General features: G+C 41.0%; 5 protein-coding genes and 6 non-coding genes across 13 annotated transcripts; 9 read left to right on the forward strand and 2 right to left on the reverse strand.

Annotated features, from left to right (window-relative positions):
* Positions 1-1,089: 1,089 nt before the first annotated feature.
* Positions 1,090-4,197, forward strand: c14h9orf78 (chromosome 14 C9orf78 homolog). The gene is made up of 9 exons (XM_010878329.5): positions 1,090-1,294; positions 1,553-1,612; positions 1,753-1,804; positions 1,936-2,006; positions 2,128-2,208; positions 2,403-2,600; positions 2,988-3,124; positions 3,280-3,390; positions 3,864-4,197. Exons 1-9 carry the CDS (start codon positions 1,215-1,217, stop codon positions 3,959-3,961), a joined length of 888 nt encoding a protein of 295 aa, XP_010876631.1. The 5' UTR covers positions 1,090-1,214; the 3' UTR covers positions 3,962-4,197.
* Positions 4,198-4,328: 131 nt separating this feature from the next.
* med22 (mediator complex subunit 22) lies at positions 4,329-9,365 on the reverse strand. 2 transcript variants are annotated; one of them, XM_010878327.3, is made up of 5 exons: positions 9,258-9,365; positions 8,900-9,049; positions 8,647-8,727; positions 8,131-8,339; positions 4,329-5,287 (listed from the first exon to the last, which is right to left on the reverse strand). In XM_010878327.3, the coding sequence occupies exons 2-5, from the start codon at positions 9,020-9,022 to the stop codon at positions 5,086-5,088; spliced, it is 615 nt and encodes a 204-aa protein (XP_010876629.1). In that variant the 5' UTR covers positions 9,023-9,049; positions 9,258-9,365; the 3' UTR covers positions 4,329-5,085. The 2 variants fall into 2 exon arrangements, with proteins under 2 accessions (XP_010876629.1, XP_010876630.1); XM_010878328.3 differs by lacking the exon at positions 4,329-5,287 and having other exon boundaries at positions 5,837-8,339.
* Positions 9,366-10,034: 669 nt separating this feature from the next.
* Positions 10,035-10,108, forward strand: LOC114840886. The gene has a single exon (XR_003782879.1). It is a non-coding gene; the product is annotated as a small nucleolar RNA SNORD36 (small nucleolar RNA).
* Positions 10,109-10,177: 69 nt separating this feature from the next.
* On the forward strand, positions 10,178-12,356 carry rpl7a (ribosomal protein L7a; the record flags this gene model as incomplete). The annotated part of the gene is made up of 7 exons (XM_020053205.1): positions 10,178-10,301; positions 10,497-10,646; positions 10,895-11,035; positions 11,234-11,313; positions 11,562-11,692; positions 11,904-11,973; positions 12,219-12,356. Coding segments are annotated over 7 exons (801 nt in total), but the record flags the coding sequence as incomplete, so codon positions are not given.
* LOC114840895 lies at positions 10,357-10,425 on the forward strand. The gene has a single exon (XR_003782888.1). It is a non-coding gene; the product is annotated as a small nucleolar RNA SNORD24 (small nucleolar RNA).
* LOC114840894 lies at positions 10,741-10,809 on the forward strand. The gene has a single exon (XR_003782887.1). It is a non-coding gene; the product is annotated as a small nucleolar RNA SNORD24 (small nucleolar RNA).
* On the forward strand, positions 11,398-11,474 carry LOC114840917. Its single transcript, XR_003782909.1, has one exon. It is a non-coding gene; the product is annotated as a small nucleolar RNA SNORD36 (small nucleolar RNA).
* Positions 11,768-11,837, forward strand: LOC114840887. The gene has a single exon (XR_003782880.1). It is a non-coding gene; the product is annotated as a small nucleolar RNA SNORD36 (small nucleolar RNA).
* Positions 12,017-12,086, forward strand: LOC114840897. Its single transcript, XR_003782889.1, has one exon. It is a non-coding gene; the product is annotated as a small nucleolar RNA SNORD24 (small nucleolar RNA).
* Positions 12,357-13,300: 944 nt separating the features above from the next.
* On the reverse strand, positions 13,301-15,727 carry LOC105015288 (surfeit locus protein 1). The gene is made up of 9 exons (XM_010878323.5): positions 15,582-15,727; positions 15,397-15,463; positions 15,147-15,274; positions 14,980-15,062; positions 14,674-14,865; positions 14,437-14,509; positions 14,191-14,353; positions 13,686-13,767; positions 13,301-13,565 (listed from the first exon to the last, which is right to left on the reverse strand). The coding sequence occupies exons 1-9, from the start codon at positions 15,639-15,641 to the stop codon at positions 13,502-13,504; spliced, it is 912 nt and encodes a 303-aa protein (XP_010876625.1). The 5' UTR covers positions 15,642-15,727; the 3' UTR covers positions 13,301-13,501.
* Positions 15,187-18,230, forward strand: surf6 (surfeit 6). 2 transcript variants are annotated; one of them, XM_020053380.3, is made up of 4 exons: positions 15,187-15,314; positions 16,271-16,483; positions 16,648-16,733; positions 17,157-18,230. In XM_020053380.3, the coding sequence occupies exons 1-4, from the start codon at positions 15,308-15,310 to the stop codon at positions 17,856-17,858; spliced, it is 1,008 nt and encodes a 335-aa protein (XP_019908939.1). In that variant the 5' UTR covers positions 15,187-15,307; the 3' UTR covers positions 17,859-18,230. The 2 variants fall into 2 exon arrangements, with proteins under 2 accessions (XP_019908939.1, XP_010876626.1); XM_010878324.4 differs by lacking the exon at positions 15,187-15,314 and adding an exon at positions 15,817-16,104.
* The last annotated feature ends 123 nt before the right edge of the window (positions 18,231-18,353 follow it).

The following is an 18,353-nucleotide window of genomic DNA, read 5'->3' on the forward strand; positions in this document are numbered from 1 at the left end:
ACTCAGCTTTTTATTAACGTAAATATATTTTTAATGTACCCATACACCCCCACCTCACACAAACCCAAAACTATCATGGACAGAGCCAACCACAGGGCCACGGTCTGCAGTAGGCACCAGAACCCAAAACCTGGGAAAAATAAATTAGGCTGCAAATCGTAAGGATGCCAAGTCTATATAAATAGACCTGTACTTTAGTTCCTTCTGCCATCACCGGCTTGCAGAGCAGTGTTTCTTCTCATTAATATCTTTTGTTATATTAATTGTCTTCTTTCTTCATTATATAATTTTTTCATCACAATGTACTTTTATGTGTGCATACCTATATATGTATATATGATGTGGCTAGGTCTGTCTTTCGATCTTGGGATGTTGTCCTAGTCTGATGTCTGCTGCTCTCTGGATCAGATTTTCCTCAAGGACCTCTATATTTTGCTCTGTTCATCCTCCCCTCAATCCTGACCAGTCACCCTGTAATACATTGTACTGTAGCTTGTGGCCTAGTACCCTTTTCAAGTAGTAGAGTAGAGTCTAAAGGCCAGAAAGTAACTAAAACTCAGCAAGTTAAACCTTTTGTTTGATATACAGTAGTTACTGGTAGCTTTAAGCCAGGGCTCCTCAATCCTGGTCCTGGAGATCTACCATCCGGTATAGGTTCTCTCCAACCCTAGCTTTTCATCCAGCTCATTATTAGAATTAGGTGTGCAAAATTAGGTGTGGAGAGAAAACCTAGAGTCTGGTAGCTCTCCAGGAACTGGATTGAGCAGCCCTGCTAGAAGCGAATGTATTTCTAACGCATATTTGTTGTGTATTTTTAGATTATTTTTTTTTACTGCATAATAAGTAAAAATACAAAGCAAGTATAATGTATACAAACAATGGAAAACAATGCGAGTTTACATAAATTATATAAACATCATATACAAAGCATTGTTATCAATCGTTTTAACAGCTATCCTGTTTAAAGAGGGTACAAAGGTTTTAATATACAGTTCTAATTCTTTATTTCATAATGTCACGTATAACGCAACACATAGCATTACGCCATATCCCGTATTGAGAAAAGTGACGTAGAGATCCGTCGGTGAAAGCTGTCCCCCGTATTATTATTGTTGTCTAAAGCGCATCTGATCCACGAAGTGTGTACACCACAGTTTTAAGTTGTGTATACAAAACAGTTTTCTGTTGTACCATACTTCCTAAAACTCTACATAATGCCTTCGGGTAAGAATTTTAGAAGAAGAAGACAAAGCTCTTCTGACGAAGAGGAAGACGAGATAACAGCTGAAGTTAGGTAACGACGTTGGACGTGTGTGCTGTATTAGCTAGCTAGTTACTCAGTAGCTTAGCAAGCCAGCCAGCCAGCCACGAAGTAAATATGGCTATCATTTCTGATTGGTTGCAGCCAGAGTCATGGTGATATTGGCAATATGGATTTAGATATCAGAATGGCTCGGTCTATATTGACTCTTCGATTGCCGCTTCTTTGTTTGTTTGTGTGTCATTAGGTGGACATTGCGGTACTCAGTTCATTTTTTTCTTTTCTACTTAGATCGAAACTGGATGAGGCCAAAGAACTCCAGAGTTTACGCAAACGACAGACTGGAGTTAGGTAGGAACAGTTGTTCAGTGATACCCGGCTTAAACATTTTTGATAATGAGCCTTTAGTAAATATACTTAATTTAAAATAGAAGTTGTATCTTAACGAAAACAGAAAATGATTATCAGAAATGTTCTGTTCGGCTATACAGCGTTGCAGCACTTTTGGAAGGCGAGAAACTTCGCTTGGACGAAGGGACCGATGTAAGTTTTTTTCTTTTTAATGTTTTCACTACTGTGTTCACACCCCGATGACAGTTTGAATGTTTGCATTTGGTATTCCTAATATAATTTTATATTAACTACATCCTACTCACTGTTCAATCCTCAAACAGAATGACCCTTTCAAACTGAAAACCGGGGGTGTTGTTGACATGAAAAAAGTTAAAGACAGAGCCAGAGACATGTAAGCTTTTTCTGTAATCAGTCTTTGAAGTTTTTATCATTTCCAAAGCTTTTCAAATGTGCGAGAGAGTGTTTATGATGTATGTGGGTGTCTGTTGTTAACATCTAATTTTTACCTTCAGGACTGATGATGATACAGGGGACCTTAATCTAGGAACCTCTTTCTCTGCTGAGACCAACAGACGCGATGAGGACGCTGACATGTATGTTATGAACATACCTCTGCTAAACGAAATGTTTTTGTTGTTGCTGCTATCTGACACCATCAAACCTAGTGTTACAGGTCCAATTAAATCCCACTAATGTGTCAGATCACTCACATTTATGGGGAAGCTACGCTCCTTCATTTTTTTAGTTTCATATTTACATTTTGTCATCCCTTGTCCCACCCGGAAAGGATGAAGTACATTGAGACAGAGCTGAAGAAGAAGAAGGGCTTGGTGGAAGCAGAAGAGCAGAAGGTGAAAGTGAAGAATGCCGAGGACCTCCTGTATGAGCTGCCAGAAAACATCAGAGTCAACTCGGCCAAGAAGACAGAGGAGATGTTGTCAAATCAGATGCTGAGTGGGATTCCTGAGGTGGACCTGGGCATTGAGTGAGTTGCACCAGCCAGGGAATCTGTCCTTGTTTCCTGTATTGTGCGAGCTAATGCTTTCCCAAGGCACTTTCATATGATTTGATAATGAAAATTTGACAAACAACAAATCTATTGACTAATAATACAGCACTTGAGGATTGATGTTGGTTTAACTCCATAGACCTCTTCAATAACTGCTTATTTCATCCTCAGCGATGGCACTGGCTTCCCAAGGGCTGTAGTTCTCCAACCACTCAAAAACTTGAATCAACTCATTATCAAGCTTTTCATTTGTATTGGCCATGGGAGTACAAGTGACAAAACTGCATCTTTTTATAGCGTCAAGGAATTGGGAAATACTACCCTAGGCTTCTTTAATGGTGTACTCATTAATATCCCTCCCAGTGCAAAGATAAAGAACATAATCTTCACGGAGGAAGCAAAGGCCAAACTACTGCAGGATCAGAGAAACAAGAAAAAGGACAATGGCACCTCTTTTGTCCCCACCAACATCGCAGTGAACTACGTCCAGCACAATCGCTGTGAGTTTTGTTTAGGTTTTCAAAAAAAGACCAGGGCCTCTGATGTCCCAAGCATGCACTTCTACAACTGAAGATAATCCAAGGAAGAGCAGTGTTTTACCTTTTTACTGGTACTGTGTGTTAGCCTTTAACTGTGTTATGGTCTCTCTTTCCAGTCTATCGTGAGGACGTGAATGCCCCACAAAGACACCATAACAGACACAAACCGAAGGAGCCAGAGGTCAGGCCTCTCCGTGTGGGTGACACAGAGAAACCAGGACCAGAGGGTAAGCCTTCACAACTATCCCCTAGTCACACTACTAACCTGTCTTAATTTAATCATCCTGTTGTATGCAAACTTTCTAGCAACTTACATTGAATTTGAGGTTTAATAGGAGCCTGAAGCTGTTGAACAAGGCTCCTAGACCAAATTAAATGGAAGTCGCTATGGATGAGAGCATCAGCGAAATTGCTCAAATGTATTATCGGCAATTCCACTTTGATATTAGACTTAATTTTACTCTTATTTCCCTGGTGCAAAAATCTGTTTCAAATTAAGATCCTACAACTGTAAAACAATATTCCAGAACCACACATCATCTTTAGACTAGAGGACATAAACAAGAATATTACCTTCATACTTTAGGAGAGAAGCGACAGTTAATACTGATAGCATAACATGGTAGTTCTGAGTTTAGGTGGTTTGTGTCTTTTTCATTGACAAATTAGCTAACAGTTGAACTGCTCTTGTCTCTGCCAGCTGTGGAACAACTCAGCCATCGCAAAAGGCCAAACAACGAAAAGGCCACAGATGATTACCACTATGAGAAGTTCAAGAAAATGAACCGCAGATACTAAAGGCAGATTGGCCATTGGACTAGATTGGAGAATCACCATTGAACAAGCTTTTAGTCCGGAGAAGGATTAATCTGGGTGTTTAAAATCAGCCCTAAATGTTCTTCAGAAAGTTCCCTTAATTTTCTTGTGACCACATTTGTTAAAATAGTCCCTGTTCATTGTTTCGAGCTTGACTGATGTATATATTATTCTGTTACCATTTATTAAAAAAAGCATGTGAAGTGGTATAAATGTCATTTTGTGATGTCACATCATTCCATCCTAACAATTAACATCTAGACTGTTTTCTGTCAAAAATAGTACTAAGACCAGTAATAGATATATTCTGGAATTGTTCCAGGAATAAGGAGAAAGATGTGGCTATGGCTTGAGTTTATAATGGGCTTTTATTGATTTTACAGAAATCTTACTGAAATTGCAATATTACAAAAGCAAAGCTGCAAAATCACAGAAAAAAACATTCATATACATGCAGTCCTATGGTCATACATTTATACATGTTAACAAAATGGCATCTAGTAATACTGTACGTTTCTGAGACTGAGGTAACTGAAATGTGCTTCACCGCTAAACAGCAACAATGTACATAATCGTGAAAGTGGACAGTCGGGGCAAAGGCAGACAATCTCTACAAACTTAGCAGAGAATTGTACCATTATTGTATGTTATTTCTTAGTGTTTTTTTGTTTTTTTTAAGAGAAAGACTTAAAGAAGCATTGCTACACTGCTTACAGCTGAACTATTTCTAATTATTTACCCCCCATTGTCTGGTTTCAAACAGAAGTGAATTAACCTGAGAGAGACAATTGTGACTTAATAAAATACATGCAGTGTTTGTGCAGTCTGGAGTCTAACATCAGCTTATCAGCAGTGTGACAGTGATTCCATTCCCCATGATACTATTCCCTTGTAATACCTTACAAAGCTTCCGGAAAAATACTACCTGTAAAAATCAAAAGGTTTTACTTTGCCTATTTCTACCACAGACACACTGGCAGTGGAAGACTTGTCATACATGGTCAGACTGGAACAACTAACCTACATAGCACTATGACAACACAGTGATACACTGATGGAGGGAGAGGTCCATTCCTATGTGCCCTTATATGGTCAGCTCCAGTGCTTTAGGGCTTGTCTGTCGAAGCGGCCGTCCCATGTCCGTTGAGGTGGTGTTTGGGGGTGGTCTCCTGTGAGGCTGGCCCGTCGGTGTCCTCCGTGCCCCCTTGGGCCGACCCACAGGTGGTGTCCCTGTCTGGGGACGCCCAACTGTCCCGACGCCGGTAGGCCTCGCACAGGGGTAGGTCAGTACCATCCCACTGACTGTAGCTTTACCAGGACAAAGACCATAGCGGGGCAGAGAATGAGCAAAGCACAGGGCGGAGAGGGCAGGTGTGTGTGTCTGTCCCACATCTGGTACAGACACACCAGCATTAGAGAGACACAGGAAGGTGCACACAAAGCAGGAAACAGCAGTATGAAGCTTTATAGAGGATCATGTTAGAATGTCATCTTGGTCTAGCGTCTGGTGTGGTGATGACATCTATTTGGGCTTCTGCAGTCTAACGGCTGTCAATCTGCACTGTTTTTCCCCTAAATTCTCCAAATGCAACACAGTCAATGGAAGGTTACCTGGCGCAAAGGGTCAATGTAGAGTAGAGTAGTAGAGTAGAGTTAACTCATCCTGAACTGACAGCCAATACTTGGTATAAGCTAGCCGTGTGACCGTTACCCCAGAGGCGCATTAGGACCGGATGCAGGGGAAAGAACAGGAAATGCACAGGCAGAGAAATAAAAAAAGGCCCCAGCACCTTGCATTATAAACAAAAGAATCCAGAGAGCTAGATTTGTCACAGTTAAACAAATTGGACAAAGAACTAAAAATGTTTGTCTCTAGTTTATTTTTCAGTATTTATAAAGAGTGGTTCTATGCAGATGATTGACAGACTACATACATAGTGTCATTGTGGATGTGTGTGTAACAGGGCATGCTTTATGAACACCTTGCACTGGCTAGGTCACCTGTAGGCTAACTAGGGACGGAATCAGTAAAGAATGGATTCTGTTCAAGGCAAAGCTTCTGGAACCGTTGGATTCAATTTGAGACATGGCTAAATTCATTTTAATTCAATCACTTTTTCCCAACTGCCCTTTGATTTCAACAAAATCTTTCATATGAACTTGCCCAGTGGGCAATTATTCACAACGTGAGCTTTAGGCTCGAATGACAAAAAGGTGCTTCATGCTGACAAACCATTAGAAATCCATATCTTAATCAAGGCACAATATGACAGTTCAGGTTGTTATCATTTAAATAGTTAAAGTGTTATTAAACTATTTTCAAATGTCTTTAATCAATTTTCCCCCACCTTTAACATTAAAAAGACAAACACTTTTTATTGTATTCACGTGTTGTTGCTCAGAGAGCCTAGCTGACATCATGAGGTTTTATGTTGTGCCAGCCAGTGGTGGACACAGAAGATGCTCTAGATTACTGCATGGGTTTCATTTTAACCGTTGAAATAGAATCAAAATATTGCAATTTTAATGGTAGTGCAACCTCTTATTATTACCACAAAGATGGCCACCAGTACAATCGGTAAGGGTTTAATCTACTGTATATTCCTTTGACTTCTGCTGAGGATTGACACGATCATTTAAAACAATGTATTCCCAATTTAAGTCAAAATTCTCTGACGTGGACCTCCAAGCATCTTTGTGATAACATCTGAAGGTTCAGCATGTTTTACACTGTCCCTTTTCACTCTTTCTGTGCTTGTAATTTCTTCCCTTGAACAGCAGAGAAATTATTTTGACACAGTATGATGGATGGGTTGTTGTCAAAAAGTGATTGAATTCAAACAGATTTACATGTTCTAGCACTTCTAGCACTTTCCAGTCAAACCATTCTACAGAAAATAAATAACACAAATGCCTGTTGTGATTACATATTGGTTTATGGACCTATACATCCACAAAATATTTAGGGTTAGAAAGACAAAAAACAATCAAATGTATTGAAAACACTTGGGGCCATACTTGTGAATTTGAGAATGATCATAAACCAATGCACATGACAGTCCCATGCTTACATCATCAGGTGGTAATGATTATTTACATTATTATGTAATTTCCTAAAAATGACATTGGGATACATTAAACATTTTCAACGTTAAATGCATCCCTCTGCTAGCCAAGTTTAACTTTTCAGTGATTTTAATGCCACTGGTTTTGAATTCATGTTTTGCTCTTTGATAAAAGTATGAGATTTTTGTTACAGGCAAAACATCACTGCTGTCTGCTGATGTTAGAATAGGGCTAACATTTGCCAGGTTACCTGATGTGGCCAGATACAATGTAGCATTTTAACACATTACAGTACATCAAGCATTTTAATTGGCGAATACTTAAACTTTTTTTAACAGTCACAAGTATATGCACCTTTGGATTACTTTTTTTTGTGTAGAAATAATCTCATAATATATTTCTTTTTGTTCTTCATTAGTTTCCATAAATGTTGCTAAAAAGCATTTGCAACATGTACTTTTCTTATATTTCCCTTTCCTTCCTGAGCCTTTTGCTGAGTTGCTACAATTTCATGATTGAATAGTTCCTAAAGGATCTCATCCACATCCTATAACACAACATCTATTGACAAGTTCACAGATATGAGTGTCAAGCAACCAAGCATGCTTGCTAGATACCCATAAACTGTGTATTTTCTCTCAGTCCATCACTTACATTTAAACCTTTTACAAAGAACTGAGGAAGAATATAGCAACCAGATCACACTAGCAACCAAACTTTTGGTTGACTATATAATTTAGCATGTAGTGACCTACAATTGTACAAAAGAATAGAAACTTCCAGAGGCATTAAAAACAAGGCACTTAAATAACATTTTAAACCGATTGAGATGAGATTCCTCAGGGTAAATGCACTTCGATTGAACTTTGCCTACAGATCAATCTATTTTGTTATTGAAGCTGGCATTTTGATATTCTAGTGAACATGAAGAGACATTTAAGGACTTATGGCAAAGACTGGGCTGGTGGGGTACATTCTACCCTTCATAAGGCACGGCAGTGAGGGATAAGGGCTATGGTGGGGCTTTAGGGTGTCATAGACTAGACCAACCAAACTACAACTGAACAGTATGCGCCTACTTGTACCTGGAGGAGTAATATTCTTCCTCAAGCTCGTACAGGTCGATGGCGATCTCATCGCGGAGTGAGGTGAGCTTCTTGTCGCATTCCTCCTGCAGTGAGCGCAGCTGCTGGTTCTGCAGGCTGATCGCCTCGTTGACCGATGGAAAGTCGTTGAGGATCAGGAACTGCTTCAGGTCAGACACCAGCTTCATTAGGGACTCACCTGCACGCACCTACAGACAAAACAACAAAGCACTGGGATTATCCTGGTGCTTTTGGCTTTTTACATGCATTCGATACAGGGTCATGTTCATATAAACTGGAGGCTTCAACTGAAACGGGCTATCTGGAATTTCCAATAAGAAAAGCTCATTAGTCTTTTTGTCGCAAATGGTTTTTAAATATCTTCTGCCCAAGTGAACACAACCAAAGCTTGAATGCCCCGCATATTTATATTTGTGTGTATATATGTATACACACACCCTTGGTTCAAAGTTGAAAGCAAGCCTTTGTACTTTGGAGAGGCTTGCTGGTACTTACGATGTTGGCTGCTCTGACGTGCATCTCATAGTGGTCCTGTTCAGCCTGTGTAGCGCGAGAAACCTGGGTCTCTTCCTCTACCTGCAACAAAACACATTTTGGTTCAATCGAGGAAGAATGACTGCAAACCCATTAGAAACAAAGCTCTACTTTGTCTGTTCTCAATCATGGTCACACGCTGTATCACATACCCACACACTCTATATTGTTCCTTACTCACACACAGAAATACCGTAACGTCACAGCTAGATACCTTTGCCGTTTTTATGATTTCCGTGAGGTTGTCTAGAATGGACCTGATATCATCTTTCAGTCTTTTGTTGTAGTTCTGGAGAAGGCTCTCCTTGCTTTGCGGGAGCGCTCTTTGATTGGCCATCGTATTCAGGAATTTAACAAAAAAGCACTACAAGCAAATTAAGGAGATAAGGAACATGTAAATTATGACAGTAAAGGTATACCCTAGTTAGCTAGGAAAATGAAAAGGCAACACATCAGCAGTTCATTTATGTACTGTGACAACTTGCTACGCATGGAAAAATAGAAACTGAACCAAATGTTCGTTTTGTCTTCCTTTTGTGGACGCAAGTCTTATGATACTCAATCTTACTTACCTCCTAATACATCGTTTAAACATATGTACAATTTATGAAAATGACTGCATCCCGTTCAAAAACAACACTATTACCGTCGACTGTTGATTACGTCACATTAAGATCTCGCGGAACTTAAGTTACCCACAATCCATAGGTCTTCCTTTCTGTCTGATCCAACATGGTGAGTGTACGGCTATTTTGTCTCGGGGAAAATATCTACGGGTTTTCATCCCTTAACATCTTATTCTGGTTACGTTAAAGTGTAATTAAAAATACGCATAATTGTCCTACATAACCCAAGCACACATTTGAAGTTTTTATGGTGTGATAATATTTTGCTGTTTTATCAGAACTCTCGTAAATGGGCACTGATATTACCGGGTGGGTAGATGTCTACTTCGTACTACGACCAATACAATACGTTGTATATGGACCTTGTTTTCATTGTACATGAGAATTATAAGAAAAGCATCTTATGCAAAGTATAAAATTTGGCATTATTGCTGGGTGTCTTGACTACTTGTTTTGGGTCTTGCTCGATGGGTAGTAACGTGTAGCTAACTAATGCGCTAAGTGTCTCAGGCCCAACCTCGCTTCAGTTGGAGTTTACGTTGCTTGGTCACTATGTCTAGACCGGGGCAGCAGTTCACATTGCCCGTAAAGAGTAACTACAATATTGGTTAGTTGTACTTAAAAAAATATATCTAGGAAACGATGTGGCTAGGTAACTAATCACTTGCATTAATGGCTAACGTTATCATTTAGGTGAGTACTGTTCTGGGGCCAGATGTGGTTTTGCAATGATGCTTTGAATTTCTTCAACTGAACATATCATGTTGATTGAAATGAGCTTTTTAACTCTGAGCTAAAGCCGATACATATGTTGTTCATAAATTCTGATCAAGTCCACAAATACTGACCAGTTAACTCTCATCTGACAGCCTAAAGGCAAGAAGTCCAAGGGGAAGAAGGTGGCACCAGCCCCTTCCGTGGCCAAGAAGCATGAGGCCAAGAAAGTGGTCAACCCCCTGTTCGAGAAGAGGCCAAAGAACTACGGCATTGGTAAGGTCAACCAAATGGGATTTGTAATTTCCAGTACCTGTTCAATGTCAGCCTGTGCAGATGATGTAAAGAATATTTGCTATCTAATCAACAATGCTGACAACCCACCAAGATCGCTGATGCACTTGTTCCATCTGACTTTCCTGATTAGAATAAATTGATATGATGCCCTAAACGCCTGTGTTTGTGTCTTAGGTCAGGACATCCAGCCCAAGCGTGATCTGACACGCTTTGTGAAGTGGCCTCGCTACATCCGCCTGCAGAGGCAGCGGTCAATCCTGTACAAGCGTCTGAAGGTCCCCCCTGCGATCAACCAGTTCACACAGGCACTAGACCGCCAGACCGGTAAGTCTCTGACTGAGTTACTGTTCTGCTGCGTTTCGGCGTTGGGGGGGGGGGGGGGGCTCCGGGTCCTGAATACAGTTTGTCACGTAGGTTTTGCAGATGATGTGAAGAATATTTGCTATCTGAATAGCACTGTTGACATCCCACCAAGATCACTGATGCACCTTTATTATCCCACGTGGTGTATCCTTGACTTCCAATTGACTTCTGACGCCGGTGGACGTAATGGTTTCCTGTTTCCCCTTCAGCCACACAGCTGTTCAAGCTGGCCCACAAGTACAGGCCAGAGACCAAGCAGGAGAAGAAGCAGAGGCTGCTGGCCCGCGCTGAGCTGAAGGCTGCTGGGAAGGGCGACACCCCGACCAAGAGGCTGCCTGTTCTCCGCGCAGGTAAGGCAGGAGGGATCGTTCGCTCTGTTGTTTTTTGTGACTACGTAATCTGGTTTGACGCTGTGATGTTAGAATTTCTTCACCTGAAAACGATATGTAGTCTTGACATGTAATCCTGAGCCTCAGCCAAGCCAGTTGCTTCGCTCTTTCACCGAAACGCATTTGTGTTTTTCATGCATTTTCTGTTTTCTCCCACAGGTGTGAACACAGTCACCACTCTGGTGGAAAACAAGAAGGCTCAGTTGGTGGTTATTGCCCATGATGTGGACCCAATTGAGGTAGGACTACCGTCAACATTTTGGTTCTTCTTTCTGGTAGGGACTAGCTGTTGTGCTTTTTCACTAGTCACTGGCAAGTGTGGTTAGCAATGATGTTTGAATTTCTTCACCTGAATCCCCTGTGTGGATCAACACATACGAGCTTTTTAAATCTGAGCAAAACCCACTGCTGTATAGTTTGTAAAAGCCACACCTAATGGCTTGACCGTGATGGCTCTACACTGATACGTGTAATATTTTCTGTGTAGCTGGTGGTGTTCCTGCCCGCTCTGTGCCGTAAGATGGGCGTCCCTTACTGCATTGTCAAGGGTAAGGCCAGGCTGGGAAGACTGGTGCACAGAAAGACCTGCACTTCCATCGCCTTTACACAGACAAACCCGTAAGTAACCAGTGTCTGCCAAACAGCCTCAATATCCCCCCAGGGGGTGCTGCTGTTTTGAGTCAGTTATCCCTTCGGCAATGATGAATACATTTCTTCAACTGAACAACCATGTGGCTTTATGAGCTTTTTAACCCTGAGCCCAAGTTTGAGTAGTTAAACACTTCCTAAGTGTTTGTTGTGCGCTGACCTGTTCTTCAACTTTTTTTAGTGAAGACAAAGGTGCTCTTGCCAAGCTGGTGGAGGCCATCAAGACCAACTACAATGACCGATACGAGGAGGTGAGTGGCTGGTTTCTATGTCCTGAATATGTCCCTTGGGTTTTGCAGATGATGTGAAAGAATATTTGCTATCTTAACAGCAATGCAGACATTACACCAATATCACTGATGCAGTTAGCTAGATCTTATGTTCATTCCTTGTATGTAGAGTAGTGAGCTCTGGAGATGTCTCCGTTGTTCCTGAGTTCACTTCATGCAGGAGCCTGATTTTTATGCTGTATTAAATCGTGACTCTGTGCTTCCAGATCCGTCGTCACTGGGGAGGTGGTATCATGGGCCCCAAGTCCACAGCTCGTATCACTAAGCTGGAGAAGGCCAAGGCCAAGGAGTTGGCCACCAAGCTTGGATAAACCATATGATCTAAATAAATGTTGCCCCAGAAACGTGCTGTCTTTTTGTTGTTTTTATCGATTGTCATAAGCAGCACCGGAGCGTGAGATGCAAGACTTCACTATCTGCATGTGTTCACTGTGCAGTTGGATTCAATAGACCAAACAGCTCGATTTTAGCCTAATGTTTTGTTATGGAAGTTGAGTCGCTTTGCTTTTACTTGGCATTAAGGTTGTATTACTGAATCTGCCTTTCAGACTTGTGTTGCTGACTCCACGATAATGACATATTGCAAGTCAACACTTGTTCAAGTGGCACATTTTGCATGGATATAGATGGTATTACAACCATAGACTTATATATCATGGGGTGGATGACCAGTAACAACGTGTTCCTGAAAGTATTTTAAGGGTCTCCTATATGATGCATTTTGAAAGTGCTGTTAGAAATGTTCAATGTAGGAAAAAGGATTGTTTTCTTAGGTTGTTTCATATCTAAGGTAGCTTTCACTTCACACAGAATACAACTGACATTTTGTTCTGACAACTGGGCCACAGCACAGTGAAACTTGAGACAGGATCTTAAGTCACAATTGACCATTAGTGAGAGGTGAGTGGCCTACACAGTCTGTTGGTTCCCAACCTTTTTCAGTAACTAACACTGGCAGAATTTTGCCCTAAATACCCCTTTATTTCTACTAGTAAGGCAGTAGTGTCTTGAGTGTTTCCAAGTATCTTTGGTGGAGAGGTCAAGTACTGCTGATTGGGAACCATTAGGACATCAATAGGCAGGTGTCAGCTGATCACCTATTTTGCAGGTTTAAGTTAAAGTTCAACAAGTATGTTGCAACAGACACTAATCAGGCAATCAGAGGAATTGAGGGTGGACTATATTGGTGTGTAGAGCTGGCTCAGGATTGTTTTCAGATTTGTGCACCTCTGCTTCACACAAGTTATTACTTGTCTAAAGACTTAAACTAATCAAAACAATTAAGCAATGAGACTTCACATTTCTTTATTAATTTATCCTGGAGGGCATATACACAATCCAATCCCACAATTTAAACATGTTTTTCTTTGAAAGTACTTTACAGAAGCTTTTGTACTTCCACCATGATGTTCTGGTCCATGTGGTCCAATTGCTATATCTTGAACAGAGTATTCATTTATACCACTCTTTAAAAAAGTTGCAGGTCATTTCACACAATCCTTCTGATGAACTTGGCATACCACATGTATGATGTGGCTGCACAGAGGCCATACCTACAAAGACAAGATAAGCACTCATCAGGTATATGTACACAGCTTAAGTAATTCTAGTTCTATTTTCAGTTCACGTACAATCAAAGGTAAAGAGGCACACAGTCAAAACTTAAACCCTACCATGTTATAATGTACTGCATATGTTCATTCCTGAGGGTCACTCTGGTCTGTCCTCCGATAGGTCCACCAGGAATAGTGCTGGCTGAGAATTAAGAAGCTGCCCGTTAATTTAATGAAACAAATTACTATCCATATTAGACAACAGATCACTATATGATAAGTGTCACAAACTTGAAATTCCTTTTGATTTGGTCTTCAAAAATATTAGTGAGGAAACCACTCAATATAGGGGATCTACTGCAACTTCAATGGGCTAAGGCCAGAGGTATTCAGCAACTCCAAGAAGTTTCATTATTCTGTTGTAGCCCTGAAGACACCCAATTCCCTAATAATGATTAGCTGACAAGTCTAATAATGGTGTGCTAGTCCCTGAAAAGATCAAACCGCTGAATACACGAAACGTGCCAACGTTCAGAGAGAAACAATAACACACAGTCCAAACCATTTGGGTGTGAAAACCACAAAAATGAAAGAGTATTGTCCAACTAGTGTAACACAGTTGTACCCAGGTCAGCATCGATGAAGATTGGCTCACTCCCAGTGACTCTGGCCATAGCCTCCAGGTCACGGTAGTGCCAGCGGTTGTGCTCCACATTGTTTTGTGGCACAAAAGGCTTGCGGATCTCCGTCAGTCTCACCACCCCCACCAGCTCAACCTCACAATCCACCTGCAGGATCAACAACGCCGTGAAAAAGTTATCCCCCTACATACTTCTTTCTCTTGAATTACACAGCGATAGATCGATTTTACCTGTCCCTTCATCCTGGTTTCTGGCTTTATCTTCGTCTTTGGAACGTATCCTCTATTGACAAGGATTTTGATCCTGTGAAATACATACAGCAATGTTAACAGTAAAACGTGTGTAATGAGACTACCAACCACTACACCATTTCAAATTTACAGATCAAATTACTGAAAAGTTTGGACCATATTGGTGGCACAGTGTCATATCCAGGTACAAAAGTGTAAGGTCCTACGGGTTTTTACCCTAGGTCAGTGCAATAGAATGGTGTAATGACATTGGCTCCAGACTCGCCACTGGATGACAGCTGGCCTGCCTCTCTAGCCTCTTTCTCTGGATCGACAGGTGAGCGGGGTAAGATGTAGATCTCCTGGGAGTGGTCATAGTGCCCACGCACCTTCACCCTCCTGTACTCTAGATGATTTAGGTCCAGAGGACTTGGAGGCAAAGCAATACATAACAAGATCATTAAAAACGTTTCCAATCTGACCTAAAAAGGCAATTCTATGTTATTGTGTGCAATCGTGTCTGAAAATGTGTGTATATGTTACTCGGAAGGAAGGGGGATGGGTTCAGCGGAGGTGAGACTTCTCAGTTCATCAATCAACTTAATTTTCCATTCCCGCCGTTTCACCTAAATAGAAGAGGGACTTAGGCCGATATCTTTTTTCACATTCCTTCTAGAGGCAATTCAATTTGAACTAATATACAGTCATACCTGCCATGTCCCAAGACCAAATGTGGTGGCAGGAATTAGAAGCAGAAGCCATTTAAGGAAAGAGTCCTCTCCCTTCTCGGTTCTTGCAGTTGTGGAGCATGACAATCGACCGAAGTTGATACATTCGCCTAGAGAGGGTTTGAAATCGAGTCAGAAATTAAATGGTTGGTAAGTTTATGAAATGGTTTGTAAGCTTCTGCCATTGATAGAATAAGAACTCGTTAGCGAGCTATGAACATCTACACATTACGTTCTCCTCGTTTGAAGAGAGGCAGTCGTGGCAATAAAAGTGTCCTCTTGAAATAAATCACATGCGACTGGAAAAAAGGAAAATCAACCATTAAAACCATTACTTTAATTGAACAGATTTTTTGCTAAATAGTTAGCAAAGGTTAGCTAACAAAAACATACTGTAACAGTATGCAATAAACTTACGTAGTTTTTTTTCTTTAGCGTCGTAGCAGAGCATGCGAACATACATTTTAAAATGCTCATATTTACTAGAACTATCAAGAACAATGACAGTTACTCAATTTGACAAGGCCACTGAACATAGGGGAATGTTTTGGATGTAAGTACATCCGGTCTAAAGTGACCTCTAAGACACGCCTATTTCAGTCTACACGTGCGTTTGTGTCTAGTTATTTGCTATGTGCTGTTTGTCAATTTAAAAGTTTACGGGTAGAGTCTGCATTTTTGATTGATTATTGATCTTAATAACTAAAATGGTTGTTTATTTTTCAGTGGTCAATGTATTACCTACAACATCGCAGGTCTCACTTACTGTTTGAAGAGAGCTTAAATTCGTTAACTACCAAGTGGCTAGCTGCTTGTTAGCATATTCGAGAATTTCATCTTGTTCTAAAAATGGAAAGTCTTGCTTCAAAGGACGCATATTTTCAGAAATTTGCAAGTAAAGTATGCTCTCATCAACAAGAACCAAGGAATAGGCCATTTGGTAAATGTTTTACAGTTACCTTACTGATCTATCCGCTTGTTTAAATTTGTATGGTAGATTGTGAAATGTATGTTAATGATGCAAACCTTTGATGCTTGTTAGGTTCTGATGACATGGAAGTAATCTGCATTTATGTGTAACATGGTGTCTCTCTTCATGGATGAAGTTCCTTTTCAAGGTGGACGTGTACCTGGTCCTCCAAAGAAGAGGAACAAAAAAAGTCAAGTCAATGTCAAGAATAACTCTGCAAAACACCCGACACCACCTTTGAAGCCTGATTTCACCCCAGGGCTGAAAGCACCTGTTGCAACACAAAATAATAAGTCTAAAGCTGCTATTCCAAATGGGATAGTGGCTGGAACAAAACCGACCCTTAAAGGTAAAGATATATCTTGAGGTCATGTCCTCTTCAAATTAATCTAAACTTCTTGATGTTATCTTTGTATCCTCTCTGGAATTTAATAACGATGTGGTTTTATGAATAATGTGATAGTCATCTCAGATACATTATTTTTCACTTTACTTATTTTTGTTGTAATCCAGAAGGTGGAAAGCAAGGCACAAAATTCTCTGCGGTAGATATTCTACGTGATAGACTTCATGAGAAGATTGAGCAGTCTCGTGGGCAGGTAATACTGTGTTTTTTATTGTTACTGTTGTGTTGCAACACACTATCATGTCTCAAAACTGATTACCAGTTGTCTTTCACAACCTGATTGTACACACCATTCTGTTGATGTGTAACTATAATAGGTCTATAATGAAACAGTGTTGTTTTATTTAGCTATTGAGTAGCATTAGTATCCTGACTGACACATTTTTAGGTGATTGTATCATACTGATTTTGTAAAGAGAAGGGATTTGGTTTGGCCCATAGACTTTCAGGTAAATTTGAAAGTGAGAGCATAAATATGTTTGTTCTGGTTCCGATCATCTCTAAACCTGTGGACCCAGAGGTTAATTCAGTGTCTGACCAAGTCACTCAAGACTTAGTTCTGTGTTAACTGAGATTAATGTATAGCTAATCACACCCTCCCCCTTTTTACCCCTAGGGAACTCCTAAGGACCCATCCTCTGAGGAGGTGCAGAAGAAGCGAGAGAAACGAAAGCAGGAGAGAGAGCGCAAGAAGAGGAAGCGCAAAGAGTTCCGCCTAAAGAAGCTTGCTGAACAAGCCGGCCTGGAGTACCAAACAGAGATCAAAACTGAAGAACCCCCCCCTCCCCCATCTGCGCCAGCCACTGGCAAGCGGGACGAGAACGCCATTGTCTTCAACAAGGTGGAGTTGGGTGATGGTGGCTTCTTGGACAAAGAGCAGAAGAAGAAGGAGAGAAAGAACAGAATAAAAGGTGGACTTACGCCCCTGGTGGGGAAAAACTACAAGCAGCTTCTGGAACGTGTGGAGGCCCGCAAGGCCAAGCTGGAGGAGCTGCGGGGAAAGGATGAGGAGAAGGCAAAGAAGCAGGAGGAGAAGATGAAGTGGACCAATGTGCTGTACAAGGCTGAAGGCCTTAAAATCAAGGACAACGAAGACCTGCTGAGGGCCTCTCTCAAGAGGAAGGAGAAGATGCACTTGCAGCGGAAGAGGAAGTGGACGGAACGCAGTCAGACGGTGGTAGAGAAAATGCAGAAGCGTCAGGACAAGAGGCGCAGGAACATCCAGAAGAGCAAAAAGACGAAAGTGGAAAACAAAAAGAGCCGGGCCAGGAAGAGGGGCCGCGTGCTCCCCGAGGACCTGAAGAAGGCTCAGGTGTAGTGGGAGGGTCATACTGGGGCATGTGGAAAACAGACTTGGTAAATGGTGAACATGACAATATTAACATGTTGTCTTGTTCATACAGCTATCCAGCAGTAATGTGGCTTTGTTGATTTGCCCAGGGTCCAAGATTCGTATGCTTAGACTTCCCTTGTAAACCTACCTGACCGGGCAAAAACACCCTAAATACCCTCAAGGTTTTAAAACACAACTGAATGCTTGATGTTTTGCATTTAATTATTTAGGTTGCTATACGACAAACAGTTGTATGGTGTTGGAAAAACCTTCAACATCCGTTTCCAAATGATTATGCTTTCTGTATGGAATGTCATGGTTTTGCTTTACTATTGAAATTATATATGCCCATCTTGACTTGTATTTTTTTCTTTACAAACAGCACACACTTTGCATGGAAACACGTTAATGCACCATTGGTGCATTGGCGTTGGTAATAGAAACAGGGCTGTAAATGTGTTAATATAAACAATGGAATTT

This window comes from Esox lucius, chromosome 14 (genome assembly GCF_011004845.1).
Source record: "Esox lucius isolate fEsoLuc1 chromosome 14, fEsoLuc1.pri, whole genome shotgun sequence".
In the NCBI taxonomy this organism is placed as follows: Eukaryota; Metazoa; Chordata; class Actinopteri; order Esociformes; family Esocidae; genus Esox; species Esox lucius.